Genomic DNA, 15,053 nt, shown 5'->3' on the forward strand with positions numbered 1-15,053 from the left:
AAAAGGCTCCTCTCACTGCAAAAATCACATTCTGTCTGATTCTAGCGAAAGACCTACAAGAACCTTGCTTCAATTAGAAGAACCTTAATTTCAGCCAAACATACATTGGTTGCAAAGTAGATTTAACTAAACTAATATTTAATTATCTGCATTTATATGCACCAAATACACAGCAATGTTTACCTACAAATATTTTTACAAAAACTATTTAATATCTGGAAAATACCACTTTTTATATTTTATTTTGAACTATTTTAACTTATTTTAAACTTCTCTAATGCCATTTTTGCTACTGAAGTTTAAATCAGAAACTTTATTAAAGCGGTTTTCTTAATGCTTGCATACTTGCTATTCGCATGAAAAATAGTCAACTAAAATACACACACAAAATAATCACCACAATATTTGATTTACTACCTAGCCCAAATGCAAACAGCTATTTTTGTGTATATATTAGTGGACTCACCATTCACTCGATTGCAGTGTAGGGCTCTCATTCTGCGCTATGTGGTATAAGGCACTCATCGCATTCATGTTAAACAGAGGAGGTTTCCTTTCAGCTACAGCAAAAGGGAGAAGAAAAAGTAAGACTGACTTCCACAACATGAAAGCTGCACAATTCAATTTACAATGAGCAGCACTTCTTTGTCACCTAGTTCTATGCAGGTGATCCCAAGAGACCAGATGTCAACCTTTCCATCATACTGTCCCTCGTCCATGGCTAAAATCACTTCAGGGGCCATCCTGAGAGGAGGTGGCCATGTTAGTAACAGTCAGGCTGTGTGAATGGAATCATTATTACTCAGAGATAACCAGTGTGCTCACCAATATGGTGTCCCCACAAAAGAGTTGGCTGGAGAGGCAATGGAGGCAGAACCAAAATCTGCCAGTTTGACTCGTCCAGGCTCGGTCAGCAGGATGTTCCCAGCTTTGATATCCCTAAGTGAAGAATGACATGCATAACAGTCAAAATTAGAGGTAGTTTCCCTCGATTCCACAGGCAGTGCTGTCTGAAGAATAGTTAAATATCTGTGTGACTTTGCAATTATAAGTCTTATTGAATTAATTAAAATGAATTGACTCATAAGAGACGTTGAATTGGAATACAGTGACCTGTATGTAGGGTTGCCAACCATTCCGTATAATATGGAATCGTCCTGTATTTAAGGCATCAAAAAAGCATTCAAGTTTGGGTGAATGCAAATTGGGTGATTATTGATCATAAGCAAGTGTGCCCCACAAGTGAAGCCAAAACGTTTTGATCGCCCCCAGGTGGTTGGTCCCAGTATAGGTCATAAACCCCGCCCTCTTCATGTAATCTAATGGGACGTGAGACAAACTAAATAATAAAGAATTTTAAAAGAATTTTGGTTTTAGTTAGTTATGTGATGCTATAAAAACGGGAATGTGACGTCATGATTGACAGCTGAGATTGACAGCTTCTCTGAGCAAACTGAGGCACCAACTAACTTTTTCAGGATCTTCAGGAGGAGATTGGAGTTGCATTTACCTTATTTTAACACAAGCCTCTTGTACGGCAAGCAGCAGACAAAAATTAGAGCAGTCAGGCTAATTAAAAAATGGTCAGGGGCGTGTGCTTGCATTCGACTCTGCGGGAGTGTGGGCAGGACGCAGCTTTACTTCGCTCACTACTGCACAGACTCGGGTCCCAAGTTCACAACTGACTCTGTTCCCAAATCAGCGCAATATGTCCGCGCCCTATTGGGACATTGGCTGCTTCACTTTTCTTCAATGAAACATTCAGCAAGGCAGGAAAACATGCAATAAACCTGAGAGAAGACATATTTCACTATTGTAAGTTAATGTTGTTAAAAAGAGAAGAAAAAAAGGCACATTTTTTAACATTTTAACTTAGTGTATTCTTAAAATAGGACCTCATTATTGAAGCACAAATTTAAAAACCAAAAGCAGCCCATACTCTCTAAGTTCTCTTTGATTAAAAAAATATGCATTTTCATTCATTCATAGGGTTTATGGTGGCAATAACATTTTTTAGTTCAATATTTTGCCATTGTTTTTAAAAAATGCTTTATTGACTTGACATTTCAGACCTTCAAATTTTATGCCATATAGCCATGTAAGTAGACTGTGTAATTTCACACTATATCCACTTCCTAAATTACTACACCACTTGTGCAGTCATAATTCTATAATGGTACAAATTACTAGGGCTGCACGATAAATCGCATGCGATATTTAACGCGCATCTTGTCAGAAAGCCGGTTCTGTAATCAGCGGTAAATCTCCATCACCTGTGGGCTTTCACATTGAGCAGCATTAACTACACAGAGCCGTTGCTCACTGACGAGCAGCGCAAAAAATTGTGCGAATATGAACGTGGTTTTGCACAACTCGTCAAATATTGCATGCGATTTATCGTGCAGCCCTACAAATTACTCAGGTCGATGGTTTGTGTGTAACGTGTGTGCCAAATTTTTTTTTTTATGACATTAAAATTCTTTATAGAGTAATTGTACATAAATAGGTTCAGCAAAAAGTGATTATTTTTGAGAACCTTTTATACATGTACTTAAAGGTGCAGTAGGAGATCTTGGAAAATGCTAACTTTAGCCTGATAGCACTGAAAGTGAACGTCCCACCCTCCCTGCAATCACCATCCAAGGCCACGCCCCCTGAACGCATTTACACTCGCAGACCAGAACACCAGAGACAACATTACAATAGTCTACATCAGCGGTTCCCAATTCCAATCCTCGCGCCCTCCTGCACATTTCATATGTATCTCTTATCACGTGCGACGTTTGTTCTATTCGACCGTGAGTGCCCTGGGAAGTGTACATCACCGGATAATCCGCCATGATTCCAGTTCGAAGCGAGCACATGTTCCATACAAAGGGCATTAAAGTGTGCGAGACGTGAATTTAAATAGTATTTATTTACAGAGGTATATTATGTCACACTTCTCTAGTAAGTTTCGTCTGTGTGTGAAGACGCTGCTCAGCGCAAATCCGTGAATGAATGTTCCGGCTATCCGGATGTGAAGAGACTTTCAACTAGCATAACAAAAAAAAATTCTGAAGACAATCACCTATTGCACCTTTAACTGCAGACACGGAAATGACATACACTTGTGGTATAGTACAAATATTTTAGTTTCCCTTATTCTGTCCCTTATTTTCCTATAACGAATCACAATTGTTCCTTATTTTCCCTTTATGAAGTTGGCAACCCTACCTGTATGTTTGTTGTCCCCTGCATTTAATTCAATGCAACCTTACAACTAAAGCTAAAACAACTTCCTTTGGCACTACACTGTGCCATAACAGAATAAGTGCAGGAAACCTTGTCAGAGTATACAAAGTGTTCTGCTACAAGAATGCAAACGTTCAAAAACAGTTAGCAGAACCAGTGTCATGCAATTAATTTGGTTCCAGTGGAACTGGTTTTCTATTCCTGCTAACACCACTTAATGAACAAGTACTCACTTTGTAAGATCATCAAAAAGAAAAACCCACAAACCTGTGAATCATGTTATGGGAATGAAGGTATGCAAGGCCCTGCAAAGCACCATGGGTAATTGCTGCAATCTCAATTTCCTGAAGGGGCTTCTTGTGAACTAAGCAAAAGCGGTAAAGGTGAATGTTCTTCAAACTGACAATCATTTACAGTTACATTAATGCATTTGATAGAAACTTTCATCCAAAGTGGCACACATTGCATTCAAGGAACTCATTTTTTCAGCCCATGCATTCCCTGTGAATCAAACCCATTACTTGGTGTTGCTAGCGACATGTTCTACTGTTTAAAAATAATACACCTAAATATTAAAGCTATGCTTTGATTATAACTAAAGTTTGAAAATAAAGAAGCAAACCCCATATTTTGGATGTAATACTCATAATGCTTAACAAAAATAAACTAAATGTTTTGTATCTTACCTTCAAGGAGGTCAGAGGCAGAGCCCAAACAGTACTCCATGACAAGCTGAAGAGGGGAAAAAAGATGAAATGATTATTGTGTTTATATACTCATTAACATGTTATGCCAAAGAGTGAGAGTGAAAATTAAAAATTTAGAAACAAAAGAGAAAGATCTTACCCATGCTGTGTGTTCCCGCAGGTAGCATCCTTTATACTCTATGCTGTTTGGGTGTTGTATTCTCTGGAGGAACTTGACTTCCTTAATGATATCCTGCCATTTCTAAGTAAAGACAGACAAGCATTAAATCAGCCAGAAAAGACTACAATGAATTCCAATTTTCCACCAGATCACTGCATCCACTACTGACGTGAGCAGACTGGACATACTGACTTACTAGTACAGCTCCTGAAAAGGAAAGTCAGTCCTAAAAGCTTCTGACGGATTCTTTGTAGAGATTACGTGCAATCCGATTACTGCTAATCTGAAATTACAAAGGAAACGCTGCCACCAGCAAAAGTATGAATGGCCGTGGTGCTTCGCTTCAATCTGTGGTGTTACACAAGACTTAATGTGACTTCAGCAATTGACTTTAATTTGCTTAATTTTACTGTGCCAAGTCACTATTTAAGAGCCAAGCCACAGTTGTTTGTGAACGTGAAACAAAGTTAAGTCCATGGGACAAGAGTAATATAATAATATAATGCAATCACTGTGCCCACTAGGGCTGTCAAAATTCGAATTTCGAATATTCGTCGAATTAAAAATAAAAATCCACATTCCAATGCAAAAACGTTGCATTCGAATTTTAGGTGTGCGTTAAGGAGGCAGCCTTAGCGGCGCACGAGATGCGATGACGATGTACAGTGGGGAAAAAAGTATTTAGTCAGCCACCAATTGTGCAAGTTCTCCCACTTAAAAAGATGAGAGAGGCCTGTAATTTTCATCATAGGTATACCTCAACTATGAGAGACAAAATGAGAAAAAAAAAATCCAGAAAATCACATTGTAGGATTTTTAAAGAATTTATTTGCAAATTATGGTGGAAAATAAGTATTTGGTCAATAACAAAATTTCATCTCAATACTTGTTGCATTATAATGTTGTTGTTAACCTATCCAGTTGAAGCCATTAAAAATATAGCAGAAAAAGAGAACATCAATGCGGAGAGGATCTTGTTTACATCAAAACTGAAACCAAGCTGTTCACACAGAACACATATTTCACGCATTTTCTAGACGGACATCTATTACTATTGCACTCGCGTCTCGCAGAAAGGAGCCGCATGTTTAGAAAGCCATGTAAAATTAATGCAAGTCTAACTTTGAAAAAAACATTTATCGAGACTTTATGGCGGGTTTTTCCCCATCCCACTGCATCTATGTTTTTAAATGAAAAATGTACTCTGTGTGATTGGCTTTCCGCCCTTTGTATTAAACTATGCATACATACATGATGATGTTTTGTTTATAGTTGTTTAAGCAACTTAATTATAATTGGTTTTATGCATTATGCACTTTTTTCCGCAGATCGTCATGTTATCTTATGCTTTGAATGATGCGCCCTCTTGTGGCCTCAGGAGAGAAGCCAAAAGCTCTTCTTCACCCTAACTAAAATTATGCATTTTAAATTCGAATGTAATTCGAATTTTGATAATATTTAAGTACAAAATTCGAATTTAGTTTTTCAGCCATTTTGACAGCCCTAGTGCCCACCATCAGAAGGAAAAGCTGAATCCACAACTAAACTGTTGCATGACTGTATGTAATGACTGTGGAATGTAGGAAAACTGACCTCATTAGACTGTTTCCCACTGTAGGACATCTTCTTGATGGCCACCACCTCTGCGGTCCGCACATCCCGTGCCTGAGCAAGATTTACATCAGATTTCACAATTTAGTCTCTCAAACCTCTCATTATGTTCTGTAGCATGCATCAAAATTATGAATCCTATTCTACACACTGCAACATTCGATACATACAAAATACACTGCGCCGAAGCTGCCATGACCGATCTCACGGAGGTCTGTGAAGAGCTTCTCAGGGTCCTCTCTGAAGAACAGGTCTGCGATCTCGGGGTCCTTCAGGCTCCCTGCCCGGCTGGTGGAGGGCATGCTGCGAGCCGGAAAATGCACCGCGCTCGCAGGGGACTATCTGGCCGTGCGACTGCGACACGTAAAGCCCCGCCGGTTACTCATCTGCCAGAGGGAGGCAGTGTACACATAGAGACCTGAGGGGGAACAAACAAACAAATATATGACCCTGGACCACAAAACCAGTCATAAAGGTAAATTTTTCAAAATTGAGATTTATACATCATCTGAAAGCTGAATGAATAACCTTTCCATTGATGCATGGTTTGTTATGATAGGACAATATTTGGCTGAGATACGACTATTTGAGAATCTGGAATCTGAGGGTACAAAAAAAATCTAAATATTGAGAAAATCGCCTTTAAAGTTGTCCAAATGAAGTTCTTAGCAATGCATATTACTAATAAAAAATTAACTTTTGATATATTTACAGTAGGAAATTAGCAAAATATCTTTATGGAACATGCTGATTTTTGGCATAAAAGAAAAATCAATAATTTTGACCCATACAATGTATTTTTGGCTATTGCTACAAATATACTCCAGTGACTTAAGACTGGTTTTGTGGTCCAGGGTCACAAATGTCGACATATGTAATAGGTTGTTTGCACATGACGTCACTGATGCAGCTGGAGGGCAGGAAGTGATTTTTCTCTCCATAGGAATCACTAGCAGAAACTCAAAATGCCAGTGTTTTGCAGTGTTTATGGATGCATAAATTGGCCAAACCGAGAAACCACAAGGAGCTTTTATCATGTACGAAAATGTGTTGTTCATGAGTGGGGAAAAGTCAAGAAATTGATTGAAAAACGCTGGGAAAAGTGGCTTGTAAACCTGTGTCTGCAGTCGGGAGGAGCGAAGCTGGTGTGATAATGCTCGTGCGTGTAAATGGTTATTATTTATAGGATATAATAATATATTAAGATATTTATAAAGATATAAATAGATTGGGCTGCCACCTCTCACGCACGCTTTGTGACAGTCAGAATTCACTCAGTGCTAAACGCCACACGTAGACAAGATATTATTTGCAGTTCAGAGAGCCTCACTGATTATAAAGGAACATCGTGAGATTGTGATCAATTGAAGTGAATGACAGCTTGTTAGTGATTATATGGAAGTACTATTTGCTCGCTTTCTAGGCAGGCTATAATCAATTCGAATAAAAGTTTTGATTTACGTGCTACTAACAGGACCAACAGCCACATACCCTGTACATGCAGCAAAGTTTCAGGAGTGACTGAAAAAGAACGGATGAGATACAGGAAAGTCGGTAATGTAGGCTACTGTTTTAGGCATTTAAATATATATATATATATTCGACATATGTAATAGGTTGTTTGCACATGACGTCACTGATGCAGCTGGAGGGCAGGAAGTGATTTTTCTCTCCATAGGAATCACTAGCAGAAACTCAAAATGCCAGTGTTTTGCAGTGTTTATGGATGCATAAATTGGCCAAACCGAGAAACCACAAGGAGCTTTTATCATGTACGAAAATGTGTTGTTCATGAGTGGGGAAAAGTCAAGAAATTGATTGAAAAACGCTGGGAAAAGTGGCTTGTAAACCTGTGTCTGCAGTCGGGAGGAGCGAAGCTGGTGTGATAATGCTCGTGCGTGTAAATGGTTATTATTTATAGGATATAATAATATATTAAGATATTTATAAAGATATAAATAGATTGGGCTGCCACCTCTCACGCACGCTTTGTGACAGTCAGAATTCACTCAGTGCTAAACGCCACACGTAGACAAGATATTATTTGCAGTTCAGAGAGCCTCACTGATTATAAAGGAACATCGTGAGATTGTGATCAATTGAAGTGAATGACAGCTTGTTAGTGATTATATGGAAGTACTATTTGCTCGCTTTCTAGGCAGGCTATAATCAATTCGAATAAAAGTTTTGATTTACGTGACAGCTGCATTTCACACGTCATCAGAATCACGTGATTGCAAACAACCTATAGGGCTGTCACTGTATCATAATTTCCCTACACTATTATTGTGGGCAAAATAAATCACAATAACAACATTATTGTAATATCCAGCTTTCTGCAGCTTGGAGTGTTCTCGGGTACTTTTTTTTTTAGTGTCATCCGCATCCAATTATTTTTAGCTATACAAATAAGGGTTGGGCCGATAGACAATGCCATCGTCCATCGCTGATGGCTGACAGACATCAGGATGTTAATCACACTACGTAGTGCAATGCATGCTTTCAATTTCCACGCAGTTACTTCAAATAATTATTAAATGTTTTTTTCTGATTAGGTAATAACATAATATTAACATAACATAATAAAGTTGTTCCAATCACAATACAAATTACATTCAAAACAGTTCAATGAACAATTTAAACAGTAAAGATTTTATTATGCAAAAAACGTCAAACAAATTATAGGCTAGACGTTTTACACAAACCAAACGAAACACACAAAAACATCAACAAAATTCTAAATAATTTAAATTAAATAGATTAGAACATGCGGCTTGGATCGTGGGTGTTGGATTATAAATATATTACAATAAAATTTAAATATCCTAATAATAATTAAATTTAATGTTTTAATCCTCTGACGTCTGCTCCGCATCGCTCTTTAGGCCCGGGTATAATTCACTTTCTGCGTACTGTTCCTTCTCGTGCACAGCCACATCTGCACAGCTTTCAAAGTATACTCAATTGTGGAGATGGACAAGCTTGACACGTGCAGTATCACCAACTTGACTTGCTCTGTCTCAGCATTCACCTTGCACCTGTGCTATTGTTTGTTATTCTTATAGTTATTAACCTGTAAAAGTGAATGAATCAGAAGTTATAAAATAAGGTGGATACCGCAATCTACTTTGTTGGAGTGTCAAACAGATTGTTACGGGCAATGTATTATTTACAAAATTATCATATGTGTAGCATTTGAGGCTTTGAACGTACAACCTTTCAATTACCTGCCCAGTTCTTTACTTTCCTTTTACAAACTTGTAGGTGGAGCACAGAGTTGCCAATGTAAAATGAGCTAGATGGGTGTCTGTGGTTCCTGAACAGGAACAGACCAAGAGGCCATAGAAACTGTTTTACCTTCAGATACTGATTCTACACAATGACCTAACCTTTGTTTACAGGCTGTAAATAAAGTAATGTAAGTAAGTATGACAGCTGGTGAGCTCCCAGCTTTCACATTGACCTGCTCTGCTGCATTCTTATTACCTTGTCAGGCTCATTCAAGCTGGGAGCAATGGGTTGAATAATAGTCAAACTCTGGGCGTATTCACAAACCATTAGAGCTGATTAGCTGGATGAATAAAAGACCAATTGTGGGTAGGTTACCCCTTTTCCATTCAAATGGAATTTCCACTGACTTGAGAGCCAAAGCGATGACATAACTGACTATGTTCCTACATAACACTTGTGCCATGTTTATCTGTATGACTAGGGAGGTTATAAGTCTTTATGCCATGAAAAAGCTGCTTTTGATGCAAGTCAGACATTAAAAATAAATAATATGCAGCACTTAATTCAGCAATAAAGTGGCTGGAGCTACTGGGTACTGTGTTGCATCATTCCCATTTCCATATTTCCGGTCCAAGCAGCCTCGATTATAATAAGAAAGATCTAGCTTTGCCTTGTGTCAGTTGTTGTTACTTTAAAAACTTTACTTGGTGTTGACTAGGGATGGGCATTCCAAGCAAAAATAATATTCGAAAATCGCACCCCTCCCCTGCATGCACGCACAAACACCTATAAACTGAGAGAGAGGGAGAGAGATGGGATTCACAGTACTTGGCAGTACTTACCACAAATTTGACAAGATTAGATGTTTGTCTAAGTGTCCAAGTGTTGACATTATACCACCCTTAGAAGCCTGTGATGTTATATGTTCCTGGTAGAGGCCAGCAAATTTGTCCAGTGCACAACCTATTTCACGGGTGGAAATGTGTGTAATGGGTACAAATTTGACATATCACCTAATATGTTGCTCCAAAACAAATATACTTCATAATGTCCATTGTGCGGTCAATAACAACCACTTGCCTTTCCACGGTCCTTTATCACTCCTGCGGTGACTGCATTAGTCAAGGCCTCTGTGAATAAACAACAGATTTAGACCTTCAAAATGTGTTTCTTAGACATGTGATAAAAGAAAGCTCGAGTCACAAGACAGGCCGTGGAGAGCAACCACCAAATGCTCAACGTTATGACATGCTGGGACTTTTATCTGTCTCCTTGGAGAAAGGTACTCAGATCACTAGATTTGTAAATTTTCTGAAGACAACATTGGGGGCCGTTCCTACAGAACATGTTTTTGAATTCCAATGCACTGCTTTTCTATTGTTTTCAGCATTTTAAATACATTTTTTATTTTAAAAAGTGTCTCTAGATCTTTCAGTTTTTTCATTCTACTGTCCTGCCTCTCACATTTTTAAACACAAAAACATTCAGAGTGAATAACCACCATAAGACTGGAATACACTACACAACATTTGACCAGACTTTATCCCGGATTTGAAATCTGGAGGAATTGACACTAGTTGCCAAAGTCGGGGCCAGTCTGCAGATAAAAAGACCCCTCTTTTTAGTGCAAATCTATAGGATTTTCAAATTATCAAAGTTTGGGTGGTTTGGGTCATCCCACAAATTAGAATTAACCTCATAAGAGAAAGTACTTCAACGTAAAAACTAGGGATGTCAATTTTTTTATCATTTTCATGATCGATCGCCGTTTAAATTAACGATCAATTAATCGTTAACCTTAAAGGGGTCATATGATGCTGCTAAAAAGAACATTATTTGGTGTATTTGGTGTAATGAAATGTGTTTATGCGGTTTAAAGTAAAAAAAGCGTGAGCGAAAGCCCCGGCTTAGCGTGAGTGGGAGTGAGCTGAGCGGATCCGACGAATGAGCGGCAACCACATGTGACGACCCAGGGCTGGACTCCGCTTCGTCCTCTCTTTGGATTTGAGACTTTAGTCTTTGCAACTTTACAGATCTTCTTTATGCACCAAGAGAAAGGAAAAATTTAAATTGCATCATATGACCCCTTTAATACTGCAAAATTGCAGTATTGCAGTGCCATATAGTCACCGCATGACATTAGGGCTGGTCCGAGTCCCCTTTTTTGAGCTTCGGAGGGAGGGGGCTGAACATATTCTTCTCTCTAATAAAGGCAGGAATCTCTGCGTGTCTGTCTGGCTGTTTGCATTTTTTATTATGTCGAGAATAGGGTTGTGACGGTAAGGAAATTTTCCTACCGGTTAATCGACATGTGACAACATGGATAATACCGGTATCACCGAGGGGGCAGGGGTGTTCCCTCTTTTCCTCGCTTTCTTTCGCTTTTAAATAGCTTAAAAGCGTTGTGCACATTTTACTTTCACTTTAGAATTAGCGGCAATTCGGCATCAATTGCTTGAATGCAACAACAAAATACAACGTCAAACTCACTATAGCCTATATATAAAACATATAACTTTTATTAACAAAACAAATAAAAATACACCATGCTATAGGGCAGGCTATGCCTAATATAAAATAACAAATAACTTACATAAAGTTTAAATAGGTATACAAAACTGGAAATAGGTTAACATGTAGCCTATAATATATAACCAAATAAATAAGAAACGTAGAACGTTTATTAGCAAAACGAATAAGAAAGCTTGGAATCTCTGCGTGTCTGTCTGGCTGTTTGCATTTTTTATTATGTCGAGAATAGGGTTGTGACGGTAAGGAAATTTTCCCACCGGTTAATCGACATGTGACAACATGGATAATACCGGTATCACCGAGGGGGCAGGGGTGTTCCCTCTTTTCCTCGCTTTCTTTCGCTTTTAAATAGCTTAAAAGCGTTGTGCACATTTTACTTTCACTTTAGAATTAGCGGCAATTCGGCATCAATTGCTTGAATGCAACAACAAAATACAACGTCAAACTCACTATAGCCTATATATAAAACATATAACTTTTATTAACAAAACAAATAAAAATACACCATGCTATAGGGCAGGCTATGCCTAATATAAAATAACAAATAACTTACATAAAGTTTAAATAGGTATACAAAACTGGAAATAGGTTAACATGTAGCCTATAATATATAACCAAATAAATAAGAAACGTAGAACGTTTATTAGCAAAACGAATAAGAAAGCTTGGAGGCACGGCATACACCTTGATGTCAAATAAAATAAATAAATTACACAAAATTTAAATAAAGTAAAAATCAGCAAACACTGTGGAACCAATTAAATAAGAAACGAATGTTTAAAAAACTTCCAAAATCATCTTAGATAAATGGCAAAAGACAACAGGCTTTTCAAAATCCGAAATACTGCCAAACAGACGCGTTTGCTCATCTTGTCTGTCTCACCCCACTCTTCTTGTCAGTCAGCTCGACTCACTTTCCTCACTGGATAAATGAAATCCAATCGGTGTTAAAGATTCTAATTAAATCAAAAGTAAAATAGCCTACACAAATAACATTTGGGACTGTTTCTGATTAAATAAACAGTAATTGATGTCATAAAATAATGAGTATGTTTTGATTTAAAGGTCAGAAGCTATAGCTTACATGAAAAAAAAAATCACAAACATGACACTTGTAAATAAAATAATTTTATATATACTGATTTATTCATTAATCTGTAATATGTTTGTTTTGTTTTTTGTTTTTTTTAAATCATAAGCTCTAAAAGATTTTCAGAATTTTTACAACTCTTTTGCTTTAGACCATCTACAAATGTTAAATCTTAAAATAAAATGTTAGGGTTAACCTTGCATCTTTCTGGGGGAAAAATGCAGCGATTGATAGTTTATTTATAGTTCTGTCATGACAACTCTCGGAGGGATTGGCATGGTAATGTACATGACAATGTTAATGTATTTGGTCTTGGCGGAATAGATCTGCTACGCTGCTGCGTCAGAGCAAGTACCGAGACTTGCTACTGTCAATACATCCACAACATGCTGCTGTGAGAATGTAAGAAATATTGCTGCTGCAAATATAACATACATGAAATAACCCCCACAAACCAGGAGACATAGAAGGGACGATACAAGCCAAAACTATCTATCACCAAGACATATGTACTGCTGCTGCTCCAAAGAGCCATGTGAACCGCATCTATGGATTACATCTATGGGCTACCACGCCGACCGGCTTAACACTAGTGGCCTATGGCTATGTGAGCCTTGGCTACCACGCCGACTGGCTTAACTCTAATTAGACGCGCAATGTGTGTAATGTTTAATTAACAAAATGGATATACTAGGGGTGTAAGAAAATATCAATGCACACGAGTATCGCGATATTAAATTTGGCGATACTGTATCGATTCTCAAAAACAGAATATCTATATTAAAAAAAAAAAAATTCATACAAGATTCATGGCATTGTTTCATTTTGAGTTTATATCCCGACCGCTAGATAGCAGTCTTCATCTGGCACGCCACTAATGTTAGCGTTAATATAGTTTGCTGTTGGTGTACAAAGCTGAAATGTGGCGTCATTTGGGCTTTTAACATCCACCGCGGGACAGTGGCGCGGGCGGCTCCTCGGTTCTGACGTTTGCCGCGTCTCGTGTGAAGAGTCTTCGCGCGGTGCACGGCGGGCAGTAGGGTTGCCGCGCAGCTGCAGCTCTCTTTTGTGGTGGGGTGTTTTGTGCAGTTGGGGCGGTGCTCGCATTACGGTCTCGGCGATTCCACGCGGAACATAAATACAAACAGATAAATCTGTGAAATCCAAGTGGAAAGGTTCTGAGAATGTTTAAAGTGCCCCTATTATGGATTTTTGAAAATTACCTTTCATGCAGTGTGTAACACTGCTCTAAGTGAATGAAAACATCCTGGAAAGTTTTAAATCTGAAAGTGCACCATGTATAAAGTTATTGACTCTCAAAAGAAAGAGTCGACTCTGAATCACTGAAACGAGACGTTTTTAAAACGAATCCCAAGCCATTTCATGTTGACATCAACATGAAACTAGAGCCCGACCGATATGGGTTTTTTGGGGCCGATACCGATACCGATATTAGGGAGTAAAAAAAAGGGCAGATACCGATATATCGGCCGATATTCTTTGTGTACATTATAGTACAGTACCAGTCAAAAGTTTGGACACTTTCCCATTCGTGTGTCCAAACATTTGACTGCTACTCTATATAGAATACAGTATATACATAAACATAATATATATACATAAACACATTTTTTGCAATGATCACTCAAATGTGGTGATCAAACACTTATAACGGTGACAGAGATATGTAAGGGCATTTAACAATTTAACAATAAACTTGCGATGAGTGCGATGCACAAAGTAACGGGGTGTTAGTTGCAACACACGTGGTTTGAATATTTATTTTACCATAGTAACATTTAAATTCTGGCTTAAAGTAAATTTTTTATCTCCGTTTTCATTATTCATTTAAAATGAGACAAATATGCTATTATTTTAATCTCCAATCTGTTATTTATCATTTCAGATAGTTTTTTAATGCTTTGATTACTAGCACAAGACACTAACCCGTTTTAAATTCCAGTTAAACACTGCGTTACAATGTGCTATTCTATGACATTAGCGATGTAATTTACACTATTTACTTTAATTAATTTTAATGAGAAACAATGAGAAACAGGTGAATAAAGACTGACAGTCAATGTTTAATGTTTAGAAATGATTATTTCAAGACATGTAAAGCATTTTTGCTCGTTTATGTGGGCCGTCCCAAGCATAGTTGCAATGTGTTCATTGTCAAACTCCAAAATCAGATTATTTTTCATTCTTAAAAAAACGCCATTATTTTACTTGGAAAAAAAAATAATAATAAAAAAATAAAAAAATAAAAATAATAATAATAATAATTATATAATATATATATATATTTTTTAACAAAATATTTTAGTTTGCCTTGTATATTTTTTTCCTTCGATCAGATAAGATTTTAAGCTGTCATATGGTCAAGTTACAACATGCCCCTCAGATGTTACAATGTGATCCACCTACGGGGCTTGTTGTCACATTTCACTTCCATTTTTTGAGGGTAAATAAAGAAAAACGTATACAC

The 15,053-nt window shown here is 37.6% G+C and overlaps 1 protein-coding gene across 4 annotated transcripts in view; it reads right to left on the minus strand.

Moving 5' to 3' along the window:
• LOC107588760 (serine/threonine-protein kinase TAO1-like) overlaps positions 1-15,053 on the minus strand; it is a 42,902-nt gene that overhangs the window by 10,793 nt on the left and 17,056 nt on the right. For 2 of the 4 annotated variants that reach the window (XM_016276989.1, XM_016276987.1), the window contains exons 2-9: positions 5,883-6,130; positions 5,695-5,766; positions 4,081-4,182; positions 3,921-3,966; positions 3,502-3,598; positions 826-939; positions 653-744; positions 467-560 (exon numbers count right to left, since the gene is read on the minus strand). In XM_016276989.1, the coding sequence (XP_016132475.1) occupies positions 467-560; positions 653-744; positions 826-939; positions 3,502-3,598; positions 3,921-3,966; positions 4,081-4,182; positions 5,695-5,766; positions 5,883-6,014 (749 nt within the window). In that variant the 5' untranslated portion in view covers positions 6,015-6,130. Of the gene's footprint in view, positions 1-466; positions 561-652; positions 745-825; positions 940-3,501; positions 3,599-3,920; positions 3,967-4,080; positions 4,183-4,297; positions 4,380-5,694; positions 5,767-5,882; positions 6,131-9,785; positions 9,873-15,053 lie in introns of those variants that run through there. The other 2 variants (XM_016276988.1, XM_016276990.1) reach the window with 2 other exon arrangements.

Source organism: Sinocyclocheilus grahami, unplaced genomic scaffold (assembly GCF_001515645.1).
Source record: "Sinocyclocheilus grahami isolate Dianchi unplaced genomic scaffold, SAMN03320097.WGS_v1.1 scaffold107.1, whole genome shotgun sequence".
Taxonomy (NCBI): Eukaryota; Metazoa; Chordata; class Actinopteri; order Cypriniformes; family Cyprinidae; genus Sinocyclocheilus; species Sinocyclocheilus grahami.